The 24,670-nt window shown below is 52.5% G+C and overlaps 1 protein-coding gene across 2 annotated transcripts; it reads right to left on the bottom strand.

The window, feature by feature from the left end:
* Positions 1-9,978: 9,978 nt before the first annotated feature.
* UPK3A (uroplakin 3A) lies at positions 9,979-24,151 on the bottom strand. Of its 2 annotated transcripts, XM_054469804.2 has the most exons (6): positions 24,035-24,151; positions 22,990-23,145; positions 21,586-21,865; positions 19,141-19,223; positions 12,555-12,687; positions 9,979-10,293 (listed from the first exon to the last, which is right to left on the bottom strand). In XM_054469804.2, the coding sequence occupies exons 1-6, from the start codon at positions 24,084-24,086 to the stop codon at positions 10,134-10,136; spliced, it is 864 nt and encodes a 287-aa protein (XP_054325779.2). In that variant the 5' UTR covers positions 24,087-24,151; the 3' UTR covers positions 9,979-10,133. The 2 variants fall into 2 exon arrangements, with proteins under 2 accessions (XP_054325779.2, XP_054325780.2); XM_054469805.2 differs by lacking the exons at positions 19,141-19,223; positions 21,586-21,865.
* Between the last annotated feature and the right edge of the window lie 519 nt (positions 24,152-24,670).

Below are 24,670 nucleotides of genomic sequence, written 5' to 3'. Positions count from 1 at the left end.
TCAATGAGACATGGGGTTTATTGAGGACTTAGATACAAAAGTGATCCAGTGGCAGTGGGCTGGACAGGAGAAGCACTATCATTTGTAAAAAGCATGCAATTTATATAGCAATTTTTGTGGAGCCCCCTCCACCTAGCAACCTCCATTTAAGCCACAACAAAGGGCCTGGATCCCCTGTACGGCCTGCATTCCAAGGGACCGACAGGCCAGGGGTTCAGATCTCTTCATAGATAAGAAGTGAACCTCCTAGTTGGCCACTCCCGGATTCCTTAGCTCAGGACTCCAAACACACATTCTTCTTAGACCAAAGGGTCATTTTCAGGGTACGCTTAAGTTACTGCTGTCAGGTCCATCTGCCATTCACAGCGTAGTGGATGGGGAAATGGACAATGAACCCGGGTGTCAGGGCGTGATGAGGCTATGAAGACAAATGAAGTTGTGTAAGGGACAGATGTTGCTACAAAATTTAAAGGGCAAAACATAGACTGAAGAAATTTGCAAAATATATGTCGGACCAAGGACCTGATCTAGAATATAACAAGAACACTCACAGTTCAATAAGAAGGGGCCAGGCACGGTGGCCCAAGCCTGTATTCCCAGCACTTTGGGAGGCCGAAGTGGGAGGATTGCTTGAAGCCGGGAGTTTGAGACCAGCCTGGGCAACGTAGTGAGACCCCTGTCTCAATTTAAAAAATTTAAAAATTAGCCAGACATGACGGTGCACCTCTGTAGTCCCAGCTACTTGGGAAGCTGAGACAGCAGGAGTGCTTGAGTGAAGGAGTTGGGAGGTTTCAGTGAGGTATGATTGTGCCACTGTGCTCCAGCCTAGGTGACAGAGTGAGACCCTGTCTCTAAAACAACAAATAAGAAGAAGGTCAACAACTCAATCTTAAAAATCTGTGTAAGGCTGGGCACAGTGGCTCACACCTATAATCCCAGCACTTTGGGAGGCCGAGGCTGGCAAATTGCTTGAGCTCAGGAGTTCAAGACCAGCCTCAGCAACATGACGAAACTGCGTCTCTACAAAAAATACAAAAAGTAGCTGGATGTGGTGGTGCATGCCTGTGGTCCCCAGCTACTCAGGAGTCTGAGATGGAAGGATCACTTGAGCCCAGGAGGCAGAGGTTGCAGTGAGCCGAGATCGCGCCACTTCACTCCAGCCTGCATGACAGGGCAAGACCCTGTCTCAAAAAAAATAAAAAAACACTGAGCAAAGATTTGAACACATACTTCCCCAAAGATATATGGATGACAGATAAGTACCTGAAAGCATGCTCAACATTATTATTCATTAGGAAAATGCACATCAAAAACACAGTGAGATACCACTATACACCTACCAGAATGGCTAGAATAAAAAAGAGAGATGACGCCAATTGCAATTGGTGGTGAGAATGCAGAGAAACTGGACCATCCACACATTGCAGGTGAGAGTGTAAAATGGTACAGTCACTCTGGAAAATAGTTTGGCAGTTTCTTTTAAAAGGAATTTGCGCCGGGCGCGGTGGCTCATGTCTGTAATCCCAGCACTTTGGGAGGCCGGGGTGGGTGGATCACAAGGTCGGAAGATGGAGGCCATCCTGGCTAACATGGTGAAACCCCATCTCTACTAAAAATACAAAAAATTAGCCGGGCGTGGTGGCGGGCGCCTGTAGTCCCAGCTACTCGGGAGGCTGAGGCAGGAGAATGGCGTGAACCCGGGAGGCGGAGCTTGCAGTGAGCTGAGATCGCGCCACTGCACTCCAGCCTGGGCGACAGAGCAAGACTCCGTCCATAAAACTAATTTACACTTACCAAAACATCCAGCAATTGTGCTCTTAGGTATTTATCCCACAGAAATGAAAACTAGATTGATATAATACCCAAAAACGGGAAACAACCCAAATGTCCTTCAGTGGGCAAATGGTTAAACAAACTGTGGCACATTTATATTGTGGAATACTACTCAGCAATAAGTAGGAGGCCAGGCATGGTGGCTCACGCCTGTAATCCCAGCACTTTGAGAGGCTGAGGGGGGAAGATTGCCTGAGGCCAGGAGTTCAAGACCAGCTGGGGCAACATGTTGAGACCCTGTTGCTACAAAAAATACAAAAAGAACACACTGTTGTTTTTTTTAGAGACGGTATCTCGCTCTGTCGCCCAGGCTGGAGTGCAGTGTCGCGATCTCAGCTCACTGCATCCTCCACCGCCCAGCTTCAAGTGATTCTCCTGCCTCAGCCTCCCAAATAGCTGGGATTACAGGCACCCGCAACCACGCCCGGCTAATTTTTGTATTTTTAGTAGAGATAGGGTTTCATGATGTTGCCCAGGCTGATCTTGAGCTCCTGTCCTCAGGTGGTCCACCTGCCTCCACCTTCCAAAGTGCTGGGATTACAGGCATGAGTCACCACGTACGGCCAGAATGCACTCTTGATATATGCAATCATTTGAATGGATCACAAGGAAATTATGCTGCATGAAGAAAAAGCAATCTTTTAAAGTTACATAAACTCTATGATTCATTTCTAGAACCGTTTCTATTTTATTTTTATTTTCATTTTTAATTTTGTTTTTATCATCCAGACCAAAATGTCATGTAGAATAGTTTTTAAATGATAATATTGTCAAGATGAAGAACAGATTAGTGATTGCCAGGGTTTAGGGGCTGGGGAAGCGGTGCGTGTGGCTGTGCAGGGGTGCAGGAGCCTTGCGGACGTGAAGCAGTTCTGTATCTTGGTTGTGTTGATGGTAACCCAAAGCTACATATTTGATAGAATTACACAGAACTACACACACACACACACACACACACACACACACGAGCACTTGTGGCTGGTGAAAGCTGAATAAGCTCTGTGTATCGTACCAATTTGAATTTCCTGGTTTTTGACATAACTATGTTGTAGTTATATGAGGCATTAACAAGGGGAGAGGCTGGGTGAAGGTGCTCAGGACTTCCCCGTACATTTCTTTTTTACAACTTCCTGTGAATCATTTCAAAATAAAAGGTTTTTGTCTAAAAAATGTACAAACACTTTGGAAAACAGTTTGGCAGTTTCTTTAAAAATTCATCATACCCCATGGCCAGGCGCGGTGGCTCCTGCCTGTAATCCCAGCACTTTAAGAGGGTGAGGCGGGCGAATTACCTGAGGTCTGGAGTTGGAGACCAGCCTGGCCAACATGGTGACACCCCGTCTCTACTAAAATACAAAAATTAGCCAGGTGTAGTGGTGCACACCTGTAATCCCAGCTACTCGGGAGGCTGAGGCGGGAGAATTGCTTGAACTCGGGAGGTGGAGGTCTCGGGAGCCGAGACCGTGCTACTGCACTCCAGCCTGGGCAACAGAGTGAGACTCTGTCTCCAAAAAAAAAAAAAGAGGCTGAGGTGGGCAGATTATTTGAGGCCAGGAGTTTGAGACCAGCCTGGCCAACATGGCAAAACCTCGTTTCTACTAAAATACAAAAAATTAGCTGGGCGTGGTGGGGCACGCCTGTAGTCCCTCCTACTTGGGAGGCTGAGGCACAAGAATCGCTTGAACCTGGGAGGCAGAGGTTGCAATGAGCCAAGATCGTGTTCCAGCCTGAGACTGTCTCAAAAAAAAAAAAATTTTTCATCATACCCCCATGATATGACTCAGCCATTCCACTCTCCAGTATTTACCCAAGAGAAGCGAAAGCAGATGTCCACAAAGAGACTTGCACGTGAGTGCTCACAGCAGCTTTATGTGTGATAGCCCCACACTGGAAACAAAACAGGTCAATGATGGATCCACACATTGTAGAATATCCACACAGTGGGATACTTCTCAGCAAGGAAAAGGAGCAAAGTGTTGATACACGCAGCAGGATGATGAATCTCAAAATAGTTATGCTGAGTGAAGGAAGCCAGACACAAAAGAGAACATACCATATGGTTCCATTTATATAAAAATTATAGAAACTGCAAACTAATCTTTAGTGATGGAAAGAAGTTCAGGCTGGGTGCAATGACTCATGCCTGTAATCCCAGAACTTTGGGAGGCCAAGGCAGGCAGATCACTTGAGGTCAGGAGTTTGAGACCAGCCTAATCAATATGATGAAACCCTGTCTCTACTAAAAATACAAAAAATAGCCTGGTATGGTGGTTCAAGCCTGTAACCCCAGGTACTCAGGAGGCTGAGGCAGGAGAATCACTTGAACCTGGGAGGTGGAGGTTGCAGTGAGCCAAGATTGTGCCATTGCACTCCAGCCTGGGCAACACAGTAAGACTGTCAAAAAAAAGGATCACTGCAGTACAGGGTGGGCAGGGGTGGGATGGAGGGATTACCAAGAAGCCCAAGGAAGTTTTTGAGGGAGATGGATGTTATCACCATTGCAGTGGAGTTTTCACCGGTGTATACATTTATTAAAATGTATACACAGTGGCCGGGCCGGGAGCAGTGGCTGGGCCGGGAGCAGTGGCTCACGCCTGTAATCCCAGCACTTTGGGAGGCCGAGGTGGGTGGATCACAAGGTCAGGACTTCAAGACCAGCCTGGCCAATATGGTGAAACCCCATCTCTACTAAAAATACAAAAATTAGCCGGTCATGGTGGCGGGCGCCTGTAGTCCCAGCTACTCAGGACGCTGAGGCAGGAGAATCACTTGAACCCGGGAGGCGGTGGTTGCAGTGAGCCGAGGTTGCACCACTGCACTCCAGCCTGGGTGACAGAGAGAGACTCCTTCTCAAACAAAACAAAACAAAACAAAACAAACAAACAAACAAAAAGACTCATCAAATATGTTCTAAATAGGTGCATCTTATTATACATCAGTGATGCCCCAATAAAGTGGGAAAATCAAGCTAGGTGAGTTGACAGAGGGTGACGAGGAACAGGTGCCCTTTTATTTAGGGTGCCAATTCTGTCCAAGGTTCTGCTCTGACAATTCCTCAGGGATTTCTGTTCTTCTGACCGGATGGGTGGCTCCCAGGTTTCCTAAGCCTGGGGCTCCGGGCTCCGTTGGATCGAACTGAATGGCATCCCTTGTGGATGGCCTGAACTCAGAAGAAATTACCCATTAGGGAGCAGCCTTCCCAAGCATCTGACCCTTTTTGCCCAGATGAGGTCAGGGGAGCCCAGAGAGGTTACCTCCTTGCTGCAGATCACACAGCTCACCTAGGGTGAGTAGCGAACCCGTGAACCAGGCTGGAGTGGGAAGAGGGTGAAGCCGCCTCTGTGTAGACGTGGGAAGCTCAGCTGTGAAGGCCCGGCCATCCCGGCCATGGCAGATGAGTCCTACAGACTTGGAGAAGCGAGCTAATAAAACTGCTTCTGCATGGATTTATAATTAGCAGTTTCTGTGAAGCCTGAGTCCAGCCCAGAGCTCAGGAGCCAAGCGCAGCAACTCTCACTCAACCCCACCACCAGCTTGGGCTATTCAGCTCAGGGGGATTGGGGAGAGCTGATTGGAAGCTGGCAAGGGCTTGTCCTACCCCTCGGAATCCAAACTTACTGCCTGTCCCCTGGTGCTGCCTAGGAGGGGCCTGGGATCCACATTCTGCAAGGACCCATCCAAAGAGGAGGAGCTGTTTTGTCTGCAGAAGTTTGGGTGGAGAGCCGGGTGTGGTGGCTCACGCCTGTAATCCCAGCACTTTGGGAGGCTGAGGCAGGCAGATTACCCAAGGTCAGCAGTTCAAGGCCAGCCTGGCCAATGTGGTGAAACCCTCGTCTCTACTAAAAATACAAAAATTAGCCTGGGCATGGTGGTGGGTGCCTGTAGTCCCAGCTACTCAGAAGGCTGAGGCAGGAGAATCACTTGAACCCAGGAGGCAGAGGTTGCAGTGAGCGGAGATCACGCCACTGCACTGCAGCCTGGGTGACAGAGCGAGACTCTGTCTCAAAAAAAAAAAAAAAAAAAAAGGAGTGCGGGTGGAGTGGCCAGTAGAGTAGCACCGCTGCTTTCTCAGTGACAGGGCTGTCAGGAGACAGAGCAGGGTCCGGCTTTCCCATGAGTTCTCTCCTGGCCCCCGTGGTGTCCCTCCGTCCCCACCCAAATACTACCGCAGCTCTGTCCCTCACCTTCGCTGCATCTCTGGTCCTTAGCCTTTCGTGATCTCAGCAGCCCTGGAGCTTCAAATACTATCATTCATTGTTTGGTGTATCAGAAAGCTTGCCATAGGTTCTTTTTGCTTTAATATGACTGACAAAGTAAGGCTAATGGATTCAGCTGGCCAAAAAAAAAAAAAAGCAATAACAAAGTCCTCATGAGACTCAGACAGCAAAAGATCAAAGATGCCTGCCCCCTGCTCCCTGCATCCTCATCCCACAAGATGACACTGAAATAAGAGGGGCCCAATGAGGACAGCATGAGCAGGAGGCACCCTGTTGCTGAGCTGCAGCTGTACCCTAAGGAGGAGGACGAGGAAGGAGCCTCAAACCTCATCAGAGCCGAGGGCCACGAGAAACTCTCATAAAGGCTCCCAGGAAGATGGGAGGTGGGGACAGGGCCATGTGGCAGCAACTCACAAACCTCCCATGCTCTCATGTTCTGGGAGGACCACAGGGAGTTCTGCCAAGGCTTAGACCAGCAGCGGGGAAGCTGGGCCTCTGTGGCCTCTGTGGATAGGGACAAGGGCTGCGGGACATCGGCTCTGCTCCGAGCGGTTCCCCTACAGTGAGTGACAACCAACCCTAATGTCTCAGTGGTTTACAATACAAAGGTGAATTTCCTGTCTGGGATCCCTGTTGGCTGTGAGCAGGCTGTGACTCGGCTCCATGCATCTTCCTAATTCAGGGCCCGGGCACACATAGCAGTCCCGCTTGGGCTATATTGTTCTCCCGGCAGAGGCTGAGCAGCAGCGGAACCATCCAAAGGCTCTTCAAACCTCTGCTCAGAGTGGCCCCTGCCTGTCTCACGGCCAGACCTGACAATGAGGGGTGGGAGGGAGTATAATCCTTTCCAATCCAGGCAATGAGTATCTGGGAGCAACCATTTGCTCTAACCCCTCTAATAACTCTGACAACTCCAACACAGATATCTGCAGCCCCTTCCTCCCCCAGAGCGCCAGACCTGGATACCCCATAGCCTGCTACTCAGCCCTACTGATGCACCCATGCAGCTTGCATTGAGCCCAACCCGCATTCTGGATTGCCTCTAGCTGAAACTTCGTGTCCCCATTCTGGTTGAGGGCACCACCGTGTGTTCAGTGGCCCTAGTCCCCAATCCAGAGGTCATGCCAGACCCCCTTTCTCCCTCCTTCCCCACAGCCAGTTCATCAGCAAGTTCTTCCGTGTCCCCATCAGAGTTACACTGCCACCCCTCGGCTTCCTGCCCCCAAATCCATCCTGTGCACAGCTGTGAAGTGGGCTTTACGAAGACCCATTCTCTCTGCGAAACTGTTCGGAGCTTCCCATTAGCCCCCGAATAAAATCCAGCCTCCCCATGGTGGCCTCGAGCCTCTCCCACCCTCGGCCACCTCTCCTCTTGCTGGCCTTGAATCTTCCAACATTGGCAAAATATTGCTCCTGGCCGGGTGCTGTGGCTCAGGCCTGTAATCCCAGAACTTTGGGAGGCTGAGGAGGGCAGATCATCTGAGGTCAGGAGTTCGAGACCAGCCTGGTCAACATGATGAAACCTCATCTCTACTAAAAATACAAAAAAGTAGCTGGGCGTGGTGGCAGGCACCTGTAATCCCAGCTATTTGGGAGGCTGAGGCAGGAGAATCACTTGAACCCTGGAGGCGGAGGTTGCAGTGAGCTGAGATGGCACCACTGCACTCCAGCCTGGGTGACAAGAGCGAGACATTGTCTCAAAAAAATAAACAAATAAATATATATATATAGCTCCTTAAAGTGGATGCCTCACTCCTTCCATGAACACGGAGCACAAAACACGTGTCCAATAAATAACGACGTGAGTGATTATTATGATGACCAAACTCCTTCCCCTCCTTGCCGTGTACTGGGTGGGGTGGGGGTCACAAAAACGGATCCAACCTTTACCGGCCCTCCAGTAGCTCGGTCTAGATGCTGCAGAGACACTCACCAGCCAGAACATGGCGGCTGTAATGTAGCGGGGAGCAAGGATACCAGTGGACAAGCACTGTTCCACTTCACCCTCACCCCCACAGTGTGTGGCCCCCATTTACCAATGAGGAAATGGAGGCTGCAGGAGGTGGGGTAGCTCCTCCAGAAGCACTTGCTGAAAGGTCACCTGGCTGAAAGTTTAAGTCAGACCCCTCTGACTTCAGAGTGACTGCACTTTACTGCCTCGGCAGCCTCTCCCAGCAGTCTCTTTGGGGACAGAAGCAGGAGGAATTAATACTGTCTGGGGAGGCCGGGTGCGGTGGCTCATGCCTGTAATCCCAACACTTCGGGAGGGTGAGGCGGGCGGATCACGAGGTCAGGAGATCAAGACCATCCTGTCTAACACGGTGAAACCCCATCTCTACTAAAAATACAAAAAATTAGCCAGGCATGGTGCACGTGCCTGTAGTCCCAGCTACTCGGGAAGCTGAGGCAGGAGAATCACTTGAACCCGGGAGGCGGAGGTTGCTGTGAGCCAAGAGTGTGCCACTGCACTCCAGCCTCGTCGACAGAGGGAGACTCCGTCTCAAAAAAAACAAAAACAAAAACTGCAGACTGGGTGGTTTGTAAACAACAGAAATTTCTCTTTCACAGGTCTGGAAGCTGGACATCTGGGATCGGGGTGCCCGCGTGGTGGGGCTCTGACGAGGGCCGCCTTCTGTGTCACACGCTGCTGCCTTCTCACTGTATCCCCACATATGGAAAGAGGGCTCCACCCTCATGCCTCATCTCCTTCCAAAGGTCCCACCTCCAGATCCCATCACAGTGAGTGTTAGGATTTCAACCCATGAATGTCGAGGGACACAAACATTCATTGCTTAACAGTGGCCGTGGGGTAAGTATCTGGTCCACCTGGGGCACCCGCAAGCCTGCCTGGGCTGTCGTATTTGTAGCGCTTGGGTAGCATCCACTGTGTAACCAACCCTGCTCTGACAAACCACATCTTCCTTCAGCAACAGGAAGACGGACTGTGATTTTGTCTTGCACACCCAATGGGGAAGCAGTCTTTCTGCCTGGCTCAGAAGAGAGAGTTGAAGCTTTTGAATGGAGACCCTAGACTGGGACAGACCCTTCACCCCCCAGGCTGACCTGGTGCCCCCTCCCAGGTGTCTGGCAGCCTCAGCCCAGAAGCGACAGCTTCTGTCGCTGTGCCTCATTCACCTTCCTCTGGTCTTCCTGCTGGAGTGGGAGTGCACTGAGGCCTGGGGCAGGGGGGCTGGGCAGCTCTTCTCTTTTGCTAGCCAGGTGTGCATGGCCTCAGAAATTCACCATTTCCACCCACCCATGTTACAGATGAGAAGACCGAGACTAGGGGCATAGAGGGTAAGGGAGGGTCAACCAACTTGGTTTTTTGTTTTTTTGTTTGTTTGTTTTTTGAGGCAGAGTTTTGTTCTTGTCGCCCAGGCTGGAGTGCAATGGCACGATCTTGGCTCACTGCAAACTCTGCCTCCCGGGTTCAAGATATTCTACTGCCTCAGCTTCCGGAGTAGCTGGGATTACAGGCATGAGCCACCACGCCCGGCTAATTTTGTATTTTTAGTACAGACAGGGTTTCACCGTGTTGGTCAGGCTGGTCTTATATTCCTGACCTCAGGTGATCTGCCCACCTCGGGCTCCCAAAGTGCTGGGATTGCAGGCATGAGCCACCGCGCCCAGCCCGTTTGTTTTTTGAGACAGTATCTTGCTGTGTTGCCCAGGCTGGAGTGCAATGGTACGATCATAGCTCATTGCAGCCCTGCCTTCCCTGGCCTCAAGCGATCCTCCCACTTCAGTCTCCTGAGTCCCTGGGACTACAGGCACGTGCCACTGCCTGGCAACTCACATGCCGTAGCCTTGACTGAAAATTAGTCCCCTGCTCCCACCCACCCTGTAGACAAACAATTCAAGCCCTCAGTTTGACATTGATTCATTCATTCACCTTCTCACTCATTCATTCTGTAAGTAGTTACTGAACTAGAACTCATCCGAAGATTTTATTAAGGGTTTTCCTGCAGTTGGAGGGACAAGCCCTGTTTCACCTTCCCTGAAGTCAGGGTGTGACAACCACCGCTGCAGGGCCCGGGGCAAGGCCAGAGAGGAGGATGCTGCTGCCCAGGGGTGGTGCTGGGCTCAGTCCTGGAGCTTGCTGGAATACACCTCGGCCCTGTCCAGTGGCGGCCCCTGGTTCACAGACGTGTAGGAAGACTCCGAGGCCCCCAGTGACTTGGGAACAGCCTCCTGAGTGATTTGGGAGTCGTGAGTCGTTTCCCCATCAGAACTCCCCATGTCCCTGTCCAAGGGGATGGAAAGACCCAGGATTAGGGGACCAGAGCAAACCCAAATGCCTTTAGCTGCTTGGGGACCTTCAGACTCAGACATAGCTTTCACAGATATCATCTTCGTAGATGTGAATTCAATCAACCCATCTTTCTGGAGCACTGACCCTGTGCCAGGCCCTGGGAATAAGGAAGAGGTCCACCTTTTGGAATGATGTGAACAACTGATAGGTCTTATTGGGAGCTGGACAATTTGAGGCCATTGTCCCATGTTCCCAAAGAGCTAAGGTTGCAGGGGGATACTGACTGCAACAATGACCACGCAGCATGGACAAGCGCAGGTGGGAGCTGCAGGAAGGCTTCCTGGAGGAGGCGGCAGCTCACATGGCCCTAAAGAAGGTGTGTGGGCTGGGTGCAATGGCTCACATCTGTAATCCCAGCACTTTGGGAGGCCAAGGCAGGTGGATCACCTGAGGTCAGGAGTTCGAGACCAGCCTGGCCAACATGGTGAAATCTTATCTCTACTAAAAATACAAAAAAAATTAGCTGGGCATGGTGATGGTCGCCTGTAATTCCAGCTACTCAGGAGGCTGAGGCAGGAGAATTGCTTGAACCTGGGAGGCGGAGGTTGCAGTGAGCCGAGATCGCACCACTGCGCTCCAGCCTGGGCAACAAGAGCGAAACTCCGTCTCAAAAAAAAAAAAAAAGGAGTGTGGGGGAAGAGAAAGGCATTCAAGTGTGGGGTCAGTCAGTACATGGTGGGTGTGAGGCAGGAAGGGCTGAGGAGTATCTGGAGCGACAGTACAGATCGCAGTTTGGTGCAGCTGGAGCCGGAACAGAGTGGGGATAGCAGGAGGGATACATGGAAAAGCTGGGGCTAAATTCAGATAATGGGGTCTTCAATGCCAGATTAGGGCACTGTCCAAAAGGAAGGAGGGACATTGCTGTGTTCTGACTGCTCCCGGGTGCAGCCAGGCAGAGTTTCTGGGAGGCTGATATCATCTATTTTGTTTTTGTTCACTTAAACTTAAATGTCAGAGTCATTTGTCGTTAAATGGTAAAGGTAACACAGCCTGGGACCAGAACCCAGAATTGGGGGCCTACAACTTGGGACTCAGGACTCCACTGACACCTCTGATTTATGTCAGCTTTGGATGAGGACTCAAGGTCTCCCGGGGGGTGTACCAGGGTTAGCAGGGCTGGGGGTGCGGAAGACAGGTGAGCCCACAGTCCACCAACCTGATTCGCAAGTTCTCAGCCTCCTTCCTCACTCAATCTCCACCCACCCCACCTATCTTTTCCTGCCTGGCTAGTTTCCATGGATCCACTTAATTATACCTACTCCAAGAAACTTTCCTATCTGCTCCACCCCTACCCACACTGGGACCTCTCTCGGTCTTCAAAGTCCCCTGGGCCTCCCTGCCTCCCTGCCTCTCACTGAGGAGCACTCTGCTGATGAGAGTTTGCTCACGCTGACCCTTCCTCCAGGAAGGCCGCCCTGATGCTCCAGGCCCCCCCTTGCCCTCCTCTGGATTCCCATGGCACCTTGGTTTGTCTGCGCCTGGTCTTCCCAGGGGCTAGTGGACTGTGGGCTCACCTGTCTTCTCCACCCACAGCCCCGCGAAACCTGGTACACCCCTCGGGAGACTTCAAGTCCTCATCCAAAGGCGACACAAATCAGAGGTGTCAGTGGAGTCCCGAGTCCCGGGTTCTAGGCCCCCAACTCTGGGTTCTGGTCCCAGGCTGTGTCTCCTTGGGCCTCTCTGACCCCCTCTGGGCCTCAGTTTCCCCCTCTGTACTGCAAGTAGGTGTATTATAATGACAACGAAAGCAAATAATTGTTGAGTTCCCAGGCATTGCTCTAGAGACTCTATAGAGATTATTCCACTCAACCTTCACAACTCCGTGAGGTGACTAATATTTATTATTTCCATTTTCCAGATGGGGAAACTGAAGCACAGAAGGATAGCAAGCTATACCTAAGGTTGCGTAACTCTTAAGTGTCAGAGCTAAGATCCGAATCGGCCGTCTGCCCACAAGCCCAGGTGCTGAGTCCCACCCTTCCCAGCTGAGCAACTTGACTTTGATGGTCCTCCCGCTTTGAAATCCTAGGATTCTGCTCCCTCTTCACCAGACCCCACCCACAGGGCAGAGGGTAGCTTCCTTGCCTTCCGGGCTGTCCCCTGCCTCGGAGGACCCCGCTGCTGAGTCCCTGAGAGCCAAATGTGTCTGGCATGTCCCTGGGGTCCAGCCCTCCCAGCTGGCAGGTACTTACACGAGGCTGAGGACAATGGCGCCAGCAAAACCCACAAGTAGAAAGAAGGGCAGGGAGCCCAGGATGGAAGTGATGACGATCATGCCTCCGCTCCGCCGGCCTGGCCACGTGTCGATCGTCGAGTATGGGATGACTGTGGTGGGATGCAGCCCGGTTACTCCCCAGACACCGCGCCACCCTCAGCCTTCTCCCAGGAGGCGGCAGGTGTCTCCCCCGCCCTGGCTGCTGGGGATCCAGGGATGACCCTGGGACCCAGTGTGGCGACTTCTCTCAGGTTTTAGGCACAATTACCTTGTTTTCCCCACATTCCACTTCCCAACTTTCTTTTCTGTGTTTCTGGCCACTTCCTCTTTTAACTCTTTCTTCTCTGTTTTTTTGCATTATTTTATGTTATTGTTTTTGAGACAGAGTCTCGCTCTGTCACCCAGGCATGAGTGCAGTGGCGCCATCCTGGCTCACTGCAGCCTCAAACTCCCAGGCTCAAGCAATCCTCCCACCCCAGCCTCCCAAGCAGCCGGGACTACAGGTGCACGCCACCACGCCCAGCTAATTTGTTGTACTTTTTTTTTTATAGAGTTGGGGTTTTACCATGTTGTCCAGTCTGGTCTTGAACTCTTGGGCTCGAGCAATCCTCCCACCTCAGCCTCCCACTGTGTCGGGATTATAGGTGTGAGCCACCACCAGAGTGCCCCAGCTTTGCATACTTTAAAATCATAAACTGACTCAAGTCTTCTGGTGAGATGGATGAGATGTGGATTATAAATAAAGATGAGGCAAAGGGCCCTGGTCCGACGGGGCCAGGTGGACAGTGGCTGTCATTCTTCTGGGGATGGCCTCACCCTTTGGAACGATGTGAACAGATGATGTGTAGGTCCTACTGCAGCCAGCCACTTGCAGCTACTGTTCCAGGTAGGTCCCCTGGAGACCCCATTCTGCAGATCACTCACTGCGCTCAGGGAGCCTGAGTCCCCAGCCAAGGACATGCAGAATCCAGGCTCAAGCTGGGCCGGCCTGGTCCTGAGGTGCATGATGTCCCCCAGATGGGCCCCACGGTCCTCCCCCAAGAGAACTGGGCCTTGTGCTTCTGCCTGGGTTCCCCAAAGGAACCCTGCTGTGGAGGCCCATCAAGAATTTTTCTTCCCTCTTCTCAGATGAGGAAACCGAGGTCCATAATGGCTCACACGGCAGTGAGGGGCGGAGGCTGGGCTTGGGCTCAGGACTCTTAGTCCCAAGGGTTCCGAGGCTGTTTCAGTGAAACCACACTGCGTGGGAATGCCACGGGAGGGGCTGTAGGGAGTGAGGATGGGAGGAGCCACCCCAGCCACACACACTGCCACTCTCACACACCACACACCACACATACCAACTCACACACACACACTGCCACAGTCTCACACACCACACACCACACACCACACATACCAACTCACACACACTGCCACACTCTCACACACCACACACCACACATACCAACTCACACACACTGCCACACTCTCACACACCACACACCACACACCACACATACCAATTCACACACACTGCCACACTCTCACACACCACACACCACACATACCAACTCACACACACTGCCACACTCTCACACACCACACACCACACATACCAACTCACACACACTGCCACAGTCTCACACACCACACACCACACATACCAACTCACACACACTGCCACAGTCTCACACACCACACACCACACACCACACATACCAACTCACACACACTGCCACAGTCTCACACACCACACACCACACATACCAACTCACACACACTGCCACACTCTCACACACCACACACCACACATACCAACTCACACACACTGCCACAGTCTCACACACCACACACCACACACCACACATACCAACTCACACACACTGCCACTCTCACACACCACACACCACACATACCAACTCACACACACTGCCACACTCTCACACACCACACACCACACATACCAACTCACACACACTGCCACAGTCTCACACACCACACACCACACATACCAACTCACACACACTGCCACACTCTCACACCACACACCACACATACCAACTCACACACACTGCCACACTCTCACACACCACACACCACACATACCAACTCACACACACACACTGCCACAGTCTCACACACCACACACCACACATACCAACTCACACACACTGCCACACTCTCACACACCACACACCACACATACCAACTCACACACACTGCCACACTCTCACACACCACACACCACACACCACACATACCAACTCACACACACTGCCACACTCTCACACACCACACACCACACATACCAACTCACACACACTGCCACACTCTCACACCACACACCACACATACCAACTCACACACACTGCCACACTCTCACACACCACACACCACACATACCAACTCACACACACACACTGCCACAGTCTCACACACCACACACCACACATACCAACTCACACACACTGCCACACTCTCACACCACACACCACACATACCAACTCACACACACTGCCACAGTCTCACACACCACACACCACACATACCAACTCACACACACTGCCACACTCTCACACCACACACCACACATACCAACTCACACACACTGCCACAGTCTCACACACCACACACCACACATACCAACTCACACACACTGCCACAGTCTCACACACCACACACCACACATACCAACTGACACACACTGCCACAGTCTCACACACCACACACCACACATACCAACTCACACACACTGCCACAGTCTCACACACCACACACCACACATACCAACTGACACACACTGCCACAGTCTCACACACCACACACCACACATACCAACTCACACACACTGCCACAGTCTCACACACCACACACCACACATACCAACTCACACACACTGCCACACTCTCACACACCACACACCACACACCACACATACCAATTCACACACACTGCCACACTCTCACACACCACACACCACACATACCAACTCACACACACTGCCACAGTCTCACACACCACACACCACACACCACACATACCAACTCACACACACTGCCACACTCTCACACACCACACACCACACATACCAACTCACACACACACACAGTCACACTCAGACACCACACACCAACTCAAACTCTTACACACACACACTGCCACACTCTAACACACCACACAACACACATACCAACTCTCACACACACTCTCACACTCACACACCACACACATCACACAACTCAAACTCACACACACACACCTGCCACACTCTCACACCACACACCACACACACCACACACGTACAATACACACTCTCACATACATCACACACACACCGCATACACTATCACACACCACATATTACACATATATCACACATCACACACATACCACACACCACACACACCAACTCACACACCACACACCACACACACCAACTCACACACACATTCACACACCACACATACCACACACACCAACTCACACACACACTCACACACACCACATACCACACACACCACACACCACACACAACTCACACTCACACACACCATGTACCACACATGGCACACACCAAATCACACGCACACTCTCACACACACTATGTACCACACACACCATGCACCACACATGCTTACATGCACACACCACACACCACACACCAGACACATACCACATACCACACACACACCACATACTACATACCACACACACCAACTCACACCACACACACCAACTCACACCACACACCAACTCACACACACCACACACCACACACATACCACACGCCAGACACATACCACATACCACACACACACCACATACTACATACCACACACACCACACACCAAATCGCACCACACACCAACTCACACTCAAACACCACATACCACACACACCACGTACCACGTACCACACACATTCCACAGACCACACACATACCACACACACACCATACACACCATACACTCACATACACCACACACATCATACATGATCCCACTCCCACACTTTCACACTGACACACACACTACAGACACCACACATATGTTCATACATACATACCACACACCACACACACACACACCACACACACATATACCACACATATCACACACCACACACATTCTCAAACTCACACACCACACACTCCCCCACACATACCACACCCCACACACACACCACACACACATACACCACCCACACCAAACACTCTCATGCACATCACACATACTGTCACATTAACCACACACACCACACACACCCTCATTCACACACACACCCCCGCCACACACCACATACACCACCCACACCACACATACCCTCATATTCACACACACACCCCTACCACACACCACATACACCACTCACACCAAACACTCTCACGCACACCACACATATTCTCACACTAACCACACACACCACACATACCCTCATTCACACACACACCCCCACCACACACCACATACACCACCCACACCACACACACTCTCACGCTCACACACCACACATACTCTCACACTAACCACACACACCCTCATATTCACACACACAGCCCCACCACACACCACATACATTAGCAGTCCCCAACCTTTTTGGCACCAGGGATCGGTTTTGTGGGAGACAGGTTTTCTGCAGACGGGAGTGGGCTGGGGGTGGTTTCGGGATGATTCAAGCACATTACAGTTATTGCGCACCTTATTTCTATCATTATTACGTTGCCATATATAATAAAATGATTGTACAACTCATCATCATGTAGAATCAGTGGGAGCCCTGAGCAACTAGACGGTCCCATCTGGGGTGACGGGAGACAGTGACACATCATCGGGCATGAGATTCTCATGAGGAGCATGCAACCTAATCCCTGGCATGTGCAGTTCTCAACAGGGTTCACGCTCCTGTGACACTCTCATGCCACTGCTGATCTGACAGGAGGCGGAGCTCAGGCAGTAATGCGAGCTATAGGGAGCCGCTGCAAATGCAGATGAAGTTTCACTCACGCCCACTGCTCACCTCCTGCTGCGCGGTCCCGTTCCTGACAGGCCATGGACTGGTACTAGTCCATGGCCCAGGGGTTGGGGACCCTGATATACACCACACACTGTCACACTCATCCACACCACACTCCTCACATACTCTCCACACACCACGTACCACACACATTCTCACACTCACACACCACTCACACACATACGCAACACCATAAACTACATTATACAGATACCACACAACACAAACACACACACATAGACATACCAAAACAGGCACAGGCACTCACATACTCACACACAAGGCTTTCTACCACCCACTCATGTGTGACCCCAGGCAACCTTTCAGAGCCCCCCACGCCCCTGGGGGTGCACATGGGCACAACAGGAGGCTCTGCAGGTGAAATGCACAGCCCCCTGACACTCGTCCTGCCAGACAGCCTTGTCTTGGGGGCCAAGGTGTGGCGGGAGGGGATCTTAAGTTAGGGTGTCATTTGCTCAAAATTACCATCAAAGTCCCTGGCGTGGCCCCTGCCATTCTGCAGACTCGACTCTGTATATGAACTTTGGGTCTCTGCTGAGCAAGGAACAGGGCAGGACCCTGGTGTTCCACCCTCAGGAAAGCCGCCCAGGTGCTAAGGAGTAGGCGTTCAGGGAGGCAGAGCGGTTCCTTGCTGCTTTCGCCATCTTAGTTTTAGGCCTTGGAGACATCTTACCTAGCCATAGGGTGCTTGCTGCTATGAGGATTTAGCAAAGGGGCTGGTTAGGACCTAAATGCCGGGTCAGCTCCGCGTGCCTTTGAGGCCAACCCACTGTAAGGGCTGGAGAGACGGAGGAATGGGCCGGCTTTGATCCACTTACACCCATCCCCAGCCCAAATGCCACCAAGGCCTCCACCTTGATCTGTTCCCACACCTGGCCCTCAAGGATGGAAAGGAGGAAGGAGGAAGTTCCAGGTTCAATGACTTTTTTTTTTTTTTTTTTTTTTGACATGGAGTCTCACTCTGTCACCAGGCTGGAGTGCTGTGGCGTGATCTCGGCTCACTGCAACCTCTGACTCCCTGGTTCAAGTGATTCTCCTGCCTCAGCTTCCCGAGTAGCTGGGATTACAGGCACGTGCCACCATGCCCAGCTAATTTTTTTTTTTTTTTTTTTTGACACGGAGTCTCACTCTGTCGCCCAGGCTGGAATGCAGTAGTGCGATCTTGGCTCACTGCAAGCTCCACCTCCCGGGTTCACGCTATTCTCCCGCCTTAGCCTCCCGAGTAGCTGGGACTACAGGCACCCCCACCACACCTGGCTACTTTCGTTTTTGTATTTTTAGTAGAGACGGAGTTTCACCATGTCAGCCAGGACGGTCTCGATCTCCTGACCTCGTGATCCGCCTGCCTCAGCCTCCCAAAGGCTGGGATTACAGATGTGAGCCACCACACCTGTCCTGGCTCAACGGCTTTAAGGAGCATTTTACTCATCACTGCCTGGCCTGGGAGGCTTTCACAGGGACAGATGAGCCTTGGTTCTCACCGCCGTGCCTGGCCCTGCCTTCTCGGGTCCCCTTGAGCATCACCCCCACCACTGCCCACCACTTACGCTGGTTGGTGCGGATGGGGTCCGACCACAGGGTCTGGTCCTCTACCAAGCCCGTGGACATATTGACCAGGACATACTTGAACCTGGAAGGAGACGGAGCCAGGGTGACTTTTATGCTTCCTGTGAGCCCCAGCCACAGGGAGGTGGTGGGGGGATGTAGGATGGCCTAGGGGTGGGAGACGGTAGCGGGGGTCCTTCCAGGAGATGGAAATGTAGACGGCTACTGAGTGGGGTCTGGGCAACAGGACAGTGCTGAGCTTGGCCATTAGGACCCCCTGGACCCTTCCCCGGGTTAGCTGCCACCTCCTGCATCCATGAAGCCTTCAGAATCAGAAGCCGCTCTTCTAGGCACTCCCTTTTAGAGCTCCCCTCCATTTCTTTCCTCCATGTAACACACGTGGTATAGTTGCTGAGCACTAATGCATCTGTCTTCCTTGCATTTCTGCCTTCCGTTACTCCAAGCCTGCTCCTTGGCATCACAAAGAAAACTTAAAAAGAAAAAGGCTGAGGCTGGGCATGGTGGCTCACGCCTTTAATCTCAACAGTTTGGGAGGCTGAGGTGGGCAGATCACCTGAGGTCAGGAGTTCGAGACCAGCCTGGCCAACATGGCAAAACCCCGTCTCTACTAAAAATACAAAAATTGGCCGGGTGCGGTGGCTGACGCCTGTAATCCCAGCACTTTGGGAGGCTGAGGCGGGCAGATCATGAGGTCAGGAGATCGAGACCATCCTGGCTGACACGGTGAAACCCCATCTCTACTAAAAATACAAAAACAAAAGTAGCCAGGCGTGGTGGGGGCGCCTATAGTCTCAGCTACTCAGGAGGCTGAGGCAGGAGAATGGCATGAACCCAGGAGGTGAAGGTTGCAGTGAGCCGAGATGGCGCCACTGCCCTCCAGCCTGGGCTACAGAGCGAGACTCTGTCTCAAAAAAAAAAATAAATAAATAAACAAAAAAAAAGAAAAAAACTGAGGGTGGGTGCGGTGGCTCATGCCTGTAATCCCAACACTTTGAGGGGTCGAGGCCGGAGGATCCCTTGGAGACAGAAGGTGCAGTGAGCTGAGATTGCATCACTACCCTCTAGCCTGGACACAGAACAAGATCCTGTCTCTAAAAAAAAAAAAAAGAAAAGAAAAAGAAAAAAACTGGAATAATATCCATCACAAACCCTGCTGCCCTTCTGCAGGAGGTATATTTTAAGTGCAGAAACCCTGCAACGAGTATTACTAATCACAAAAGAAGATGCGGCAATGCAGTACAGAATAGCCACAGCCACTTTAGGTCTCATACACAGTCAGCTTCAAATGATGGACGTTCTGATGACAAAGACATCTATGGCCTGTAGCTTAACATGCAAATATAAATTAAGATCCTTAAAATCTCATCCAGGCCAGGCACGGTGGCTCATGCCTGTAAGCCCAGAACTTTGGGAGGCCGAGGGGGGCAGATCACCTGAGGTTGGGAGTTCGAGACCATCCTGACCAACATGGAGAAACCCTGTCTCTACTAAAAACACAAAATTAGCCGGGCGTGGTGGCGCATGCCTGTAATCCCAGCTACTCAGGAGGCTGAGGCAGGAGAATCGCTTGAACCCGGGAGGCAGAGGTTGTGGTGAGCCGAGATTGTACTACTGCACTCCAGCCTGGGCAACAAGAGCGAAACTCCATCTCAAAAAAAAAAAAAAAAAAAAAAAAAAAGCAGAAATTGAGGCTGCGGATGGCAAGGCTTTGGTGAGGTTTCTGTTCATGCTGGGCCCCAGCTTTCCACTGGGTGACCTTCCCTCTCTGGCACAGTTTCCTTTCCTGTAAGACGAAGGGGTTTGGGTGGGTGACTTCCACACATGTAGTTGGGCCAGGACCAGCTGCATAATTTGTGGGGCCCGGAGCAAAATAAAAATGTGGGCCCTTGTTCAACAATTAAGAATTTCAAGATGGGCCGGGCGTGGCGGCTCACGCCCGTAACCCAACACTATGGAGGAGGCCAAGGCAGGCGGATCATTTGAGGTCAGGAGTTCGAGACCAGCTTGACCAAAATGGTGAAACCCCATCTGTACTAAAAACACGAAAAATTAGCCAGGCGTGGTGGTGTGCACCTGTAATCTCGGCTACTCAGGAGGCTGAGACAGGAGAATCGCTTGAACCTGGGAGGCGGAGGTTGCAGTGAGCTGATATTGTGTCACTGTACTCCAGCCTGGGAAATGGCGAGACTCCGTCTCAAAAAATAAATAAATAAATAAAATAAAGAATTTCAAGACGGTAGTTGCAGAGCATCAATCCAAGAGGGGCCCCTTCTGAACTTGAGGCTCAGTGTGGCCTGCCTGGAACCTGGGATGTTTTCAGCATATAAGCTCTCAAGAAGTGTGGCTGCTCCTCCTTTGCCCCTGCTCTCCCTCATCAGGACTGGGGAACTGCCGCGGCTCTCCTATAGTGGTTTGTTTACACCTACCTGTACTGCGTGGCTGCCAACAGGGGTGGGTTACAGAGGCCCTGGAAGTTGGGATCCCACAGGCAGGTCCTGTTGGCACCCACCCTGACCAGGTATGCATTCAGGATCTGTGAGGCCTGGGACACATCCCCAATGGCATCCAGGCTGGGCAGGTCACTGCAGGGGATCAGGTCAAAGGCCACGGCCTTGTAGGGACCTGTCCTCCCACCCTCTGTTTGTAGGAACGTTGAGCCCAGTGGAGTCTTGGTGCTGTCTTGCACTGAGGCATTTCTGGAAACCGCTGCAAAGGCAGTGCAGGGAGTGAGGCTCCTGGCCACTCCGGCTCAGCGACACTCACTCAGTTATTCATCAAACGCCGCAATCATCCTTTCTGCCCCAGCCCTGTGCTGGGCACTGGCATCACAGGCATGGGGCAAACTTAGTCTCTGCCCTCTCAGTGCAATGTGGGAGATGGACAAGGATCACCTTCCTGCTTTGGGCGCCGTGTCTGACTCTCGCCTTATCTTGTGACATTCCTGCAACCCCCCATCCCAACAGACCTTTGTCTCTTCATTGCTGAAAGCCCTGGATCCTCTCTTGTGTAAAATGGGAAAGGAAGGTCATCCGTCCAAGGGAAATAACGTGGAGGCAGGACCCAGCTCTCCTCCTTAGTAGATGGGTGACCTTGGACAACTCACTCTACCTCTCCAGACCCTAGTCTTCTATGAAATGGGAGAGAAATTCCCTAAGTGCCCGGAGATCAGGCACTTTAGTTTATAGTCAATAAACACGTGCTGAAAGAAGAAAATGATGGCCCTGAATGAGCTGTTGTAAATGACCGGCTGCTAGAAATGCAAGAGTTGATGTTGGCTTGTCTCAGAAGCTCAGGATCCCCTCCAGGGCAGGGGTTGGGGCTGGGCCAGAGCAGCAGGTCCAAATGCATGGTTTTGCCTCAAAAACACCAATCTTGAGCCACCTTTCGGAGCTCAGGAAGGACCTTGGGCTTGGGGACTAGAGAGATCAGGATTCACTCTCCAGCCCTGGGAGCTCCAGGGGGTTATTCCACCTCTCTGAGCCTTGCTTCCCTGCTCTGCAATGGGGATTGGTAATAGCTACCTTACAAGCTAGTTGTAGATATTAGCTCTATGGTGTGCAAAGTGCCTGTTATGGTGTAGGTGTTCAGTGACTGGTGGTATTACTTCCCTCACTAACTGGATGTCCCTGCAAGGCAAGGACAGGTCTGTGGCTGCAGCATCCAGCCAAGGGCTGGCCCACAGTGGAGGTCAGGGCATGCTGACAAAGAGCATGGGTAGTTTCATGGGACGACTACAGGCATGGACGTTTCCTCTATCTGTCTCCTTTCCTCCTCCCGGCAGACAGGTCAGAGCCCCTTTTGGAGTAGCCAGAGGGAAGCAGGACCCTTACCTGAGTCGACCAGGACATACAGGTAGACCTCGTGGGTGCCAGTGAGGGCCTCTTTGCTGTCAAACACGCAGAGTGGCTTTTCCAAGGCCACAGTGGTAAGTGTGGGGTTGTTGGTGGCGAAGGTCACACTGGCTAGTTGGGGCTGCAGGTTCACAGCTGGAGGAGGCAGTGAGGATGGGAACTGACCTCCGGCAGAACTGTCCACACCCACTCTGCTTGCAGTTACTGAGCACCTGTTGTGTACCAGGCCCTGGGCTTCACCCTCCCCCTGGGCCACCGCATAAGCTGTCTCAGACACTGCCCCCTGCCCAGTCATCCTGCTCAGAAATGGAGCGGTCGGGCCAAACTGCTGCCTTCTCTCCCTGCTGCAGACACTCAGTTGCCAAGAACTCCATTGCCCCTCCTAAGCATCTCTCCACGCCATCGGCCCAGCCCTCCTCCATCCCACCTTCCTCACCTGGGCCCTAGTAACAACACCCTCCCCCCACATGCAAGTCTGACTGCCTCATTCTCTAGCTATGGCCCTTCCATGGTCCCCCAGCGCCCCCTGACGAAGTCCAGCCTCTCTGGAAAGGCAGTGAGGTCCTGAAGTTCTGGGCTTTGCTTTGTTGGGTCTCCAGCCTCACCCCTTCCCCCACAGGCTCCCCTCACCCCACGCTCTAGCTGGTCCCATGGACTGGCAATTCCCAGGACAGCCCAGTGCTGTCTCCCCTCCATGAACTTGCCCATGCTGCTTCCTCGGTCGAAATATCTCTCTATCTGCCCCCGTCCAGGCGTCACCATGGGGCTGGGGCTAGTCCCTTCTCTGCCCTACCGCAGCACCCCTGCATGTTGGTCTCTTGCAACATACATCGCAGGGCTGCAGCCATCCGTGAGCCCTCGGATTCCCACCAGAGGAGGCACGTAAACTTTGGCTATCACTATTATTCATAATAGTAATATCTGGGTCCCCAGCGCCAGGAATCAGGGTCCAGGCGGCGGGCGCCCCAGGGCAGATCTGCCCGTTCTCTCTGGGCGCAGCCCCCTCCTGCCCTTCACCGCCTACCCGAGCTGAACCGCAGGCAGCCGAGGGCCAGCAGGGCCCAGAGCGGAGGCATCGCCCGGGAGGAGCCGCCAGAGCGCGGGGCGGGCGGTCCAGCGGGCAGGCGCGGGCACCAGACCTGTCCCCGCCAGCGCACCTGCCAGCTCTGGGCCCTCGGCGCGCCCCGCCCCCGCCTGGGCCGGCCAATCCGCGGCCTCCTCACGCACTATTTGCATACAGCCCTGCCTCGGGCTTCCCCGACTCGTGCGCGGTGCCCCAGGGCGCAATCCCACCGGGCAGGACCTTCCCGAGCCCGCATCAAAGCGCCTACTGTGTGCCCAGGCCAGGGCAGCCCTTCCACAGCGTCTCTCACCAATGAGACCTTGAGGGCAAGCCACTCCCACTTGGAGCCTCAGTTTCCATACTGTGAAATGACGCTAATTTCTACAACTATTTAGGGAGGCTCTATCACGTGCCAAACACTCACTGGGCTCTTGTGAAACAAAATGGGTTGACCAGTAACGGTGATATCCTGGAAAACGAAGTCCAGGCCTGGGAGCTATCCAGAGACCCTAGTATGACCCCTAGTATGACCCCTTCGGTTCACAGGTACAAGCCAAGGCCCAGGAGGCTGGGGGGTGGGGGAGGGGGTAAGTATTG

This window comes from Pongo pygmaeus, chromosome 23, assembly GCF_028885625.2.
Source record: "Pongo pygmaeus isolate AG05252 chromosome 23, NHGRI_mPonPyg2-v2.0_pri, whole genome shotgun sequence".
Classification (NCBI taxonomy): Eukaryota; Metazoa; Chordata; class Mammalia; order Primates; family Hominidae; genus Pongo; species Pongo pygmaeus.
The sequence above is the reverse complement of the archived record's forward strand: the minus strand, read 5'-3'. Positions and strand labels throughout refer to the sequence as shown.

What these genes read in the sequence shown, in the direction of transcription:
- UPK3A (XM_054469804.2), bottom strand. Translation starts at nt 24,086, where the DNA reads ATGCCTCCGCTCTGGGCCCTGCTGGCCCTCGGCTGCCTGCGGTTCAGC. An exon ending in CTGCCTGCGGTTCAGCTCGG is followed by an intron (nt 23,146 to 24,034) that starts GTAGGCGGTGAA and finishes TGCCTCCTCCAG; the next exon opens with CTGTGAACCTGCAGCCCCAA. An exon ending in GCCATTGTCCTCAGCCTCGT is followed by an intron (nt 10,294 to 12,554) that starts GTAAGTACCTGC and finishes CCCCTTGGACAG; the next exon opens with GGACATGGGGAGTTCTGATG.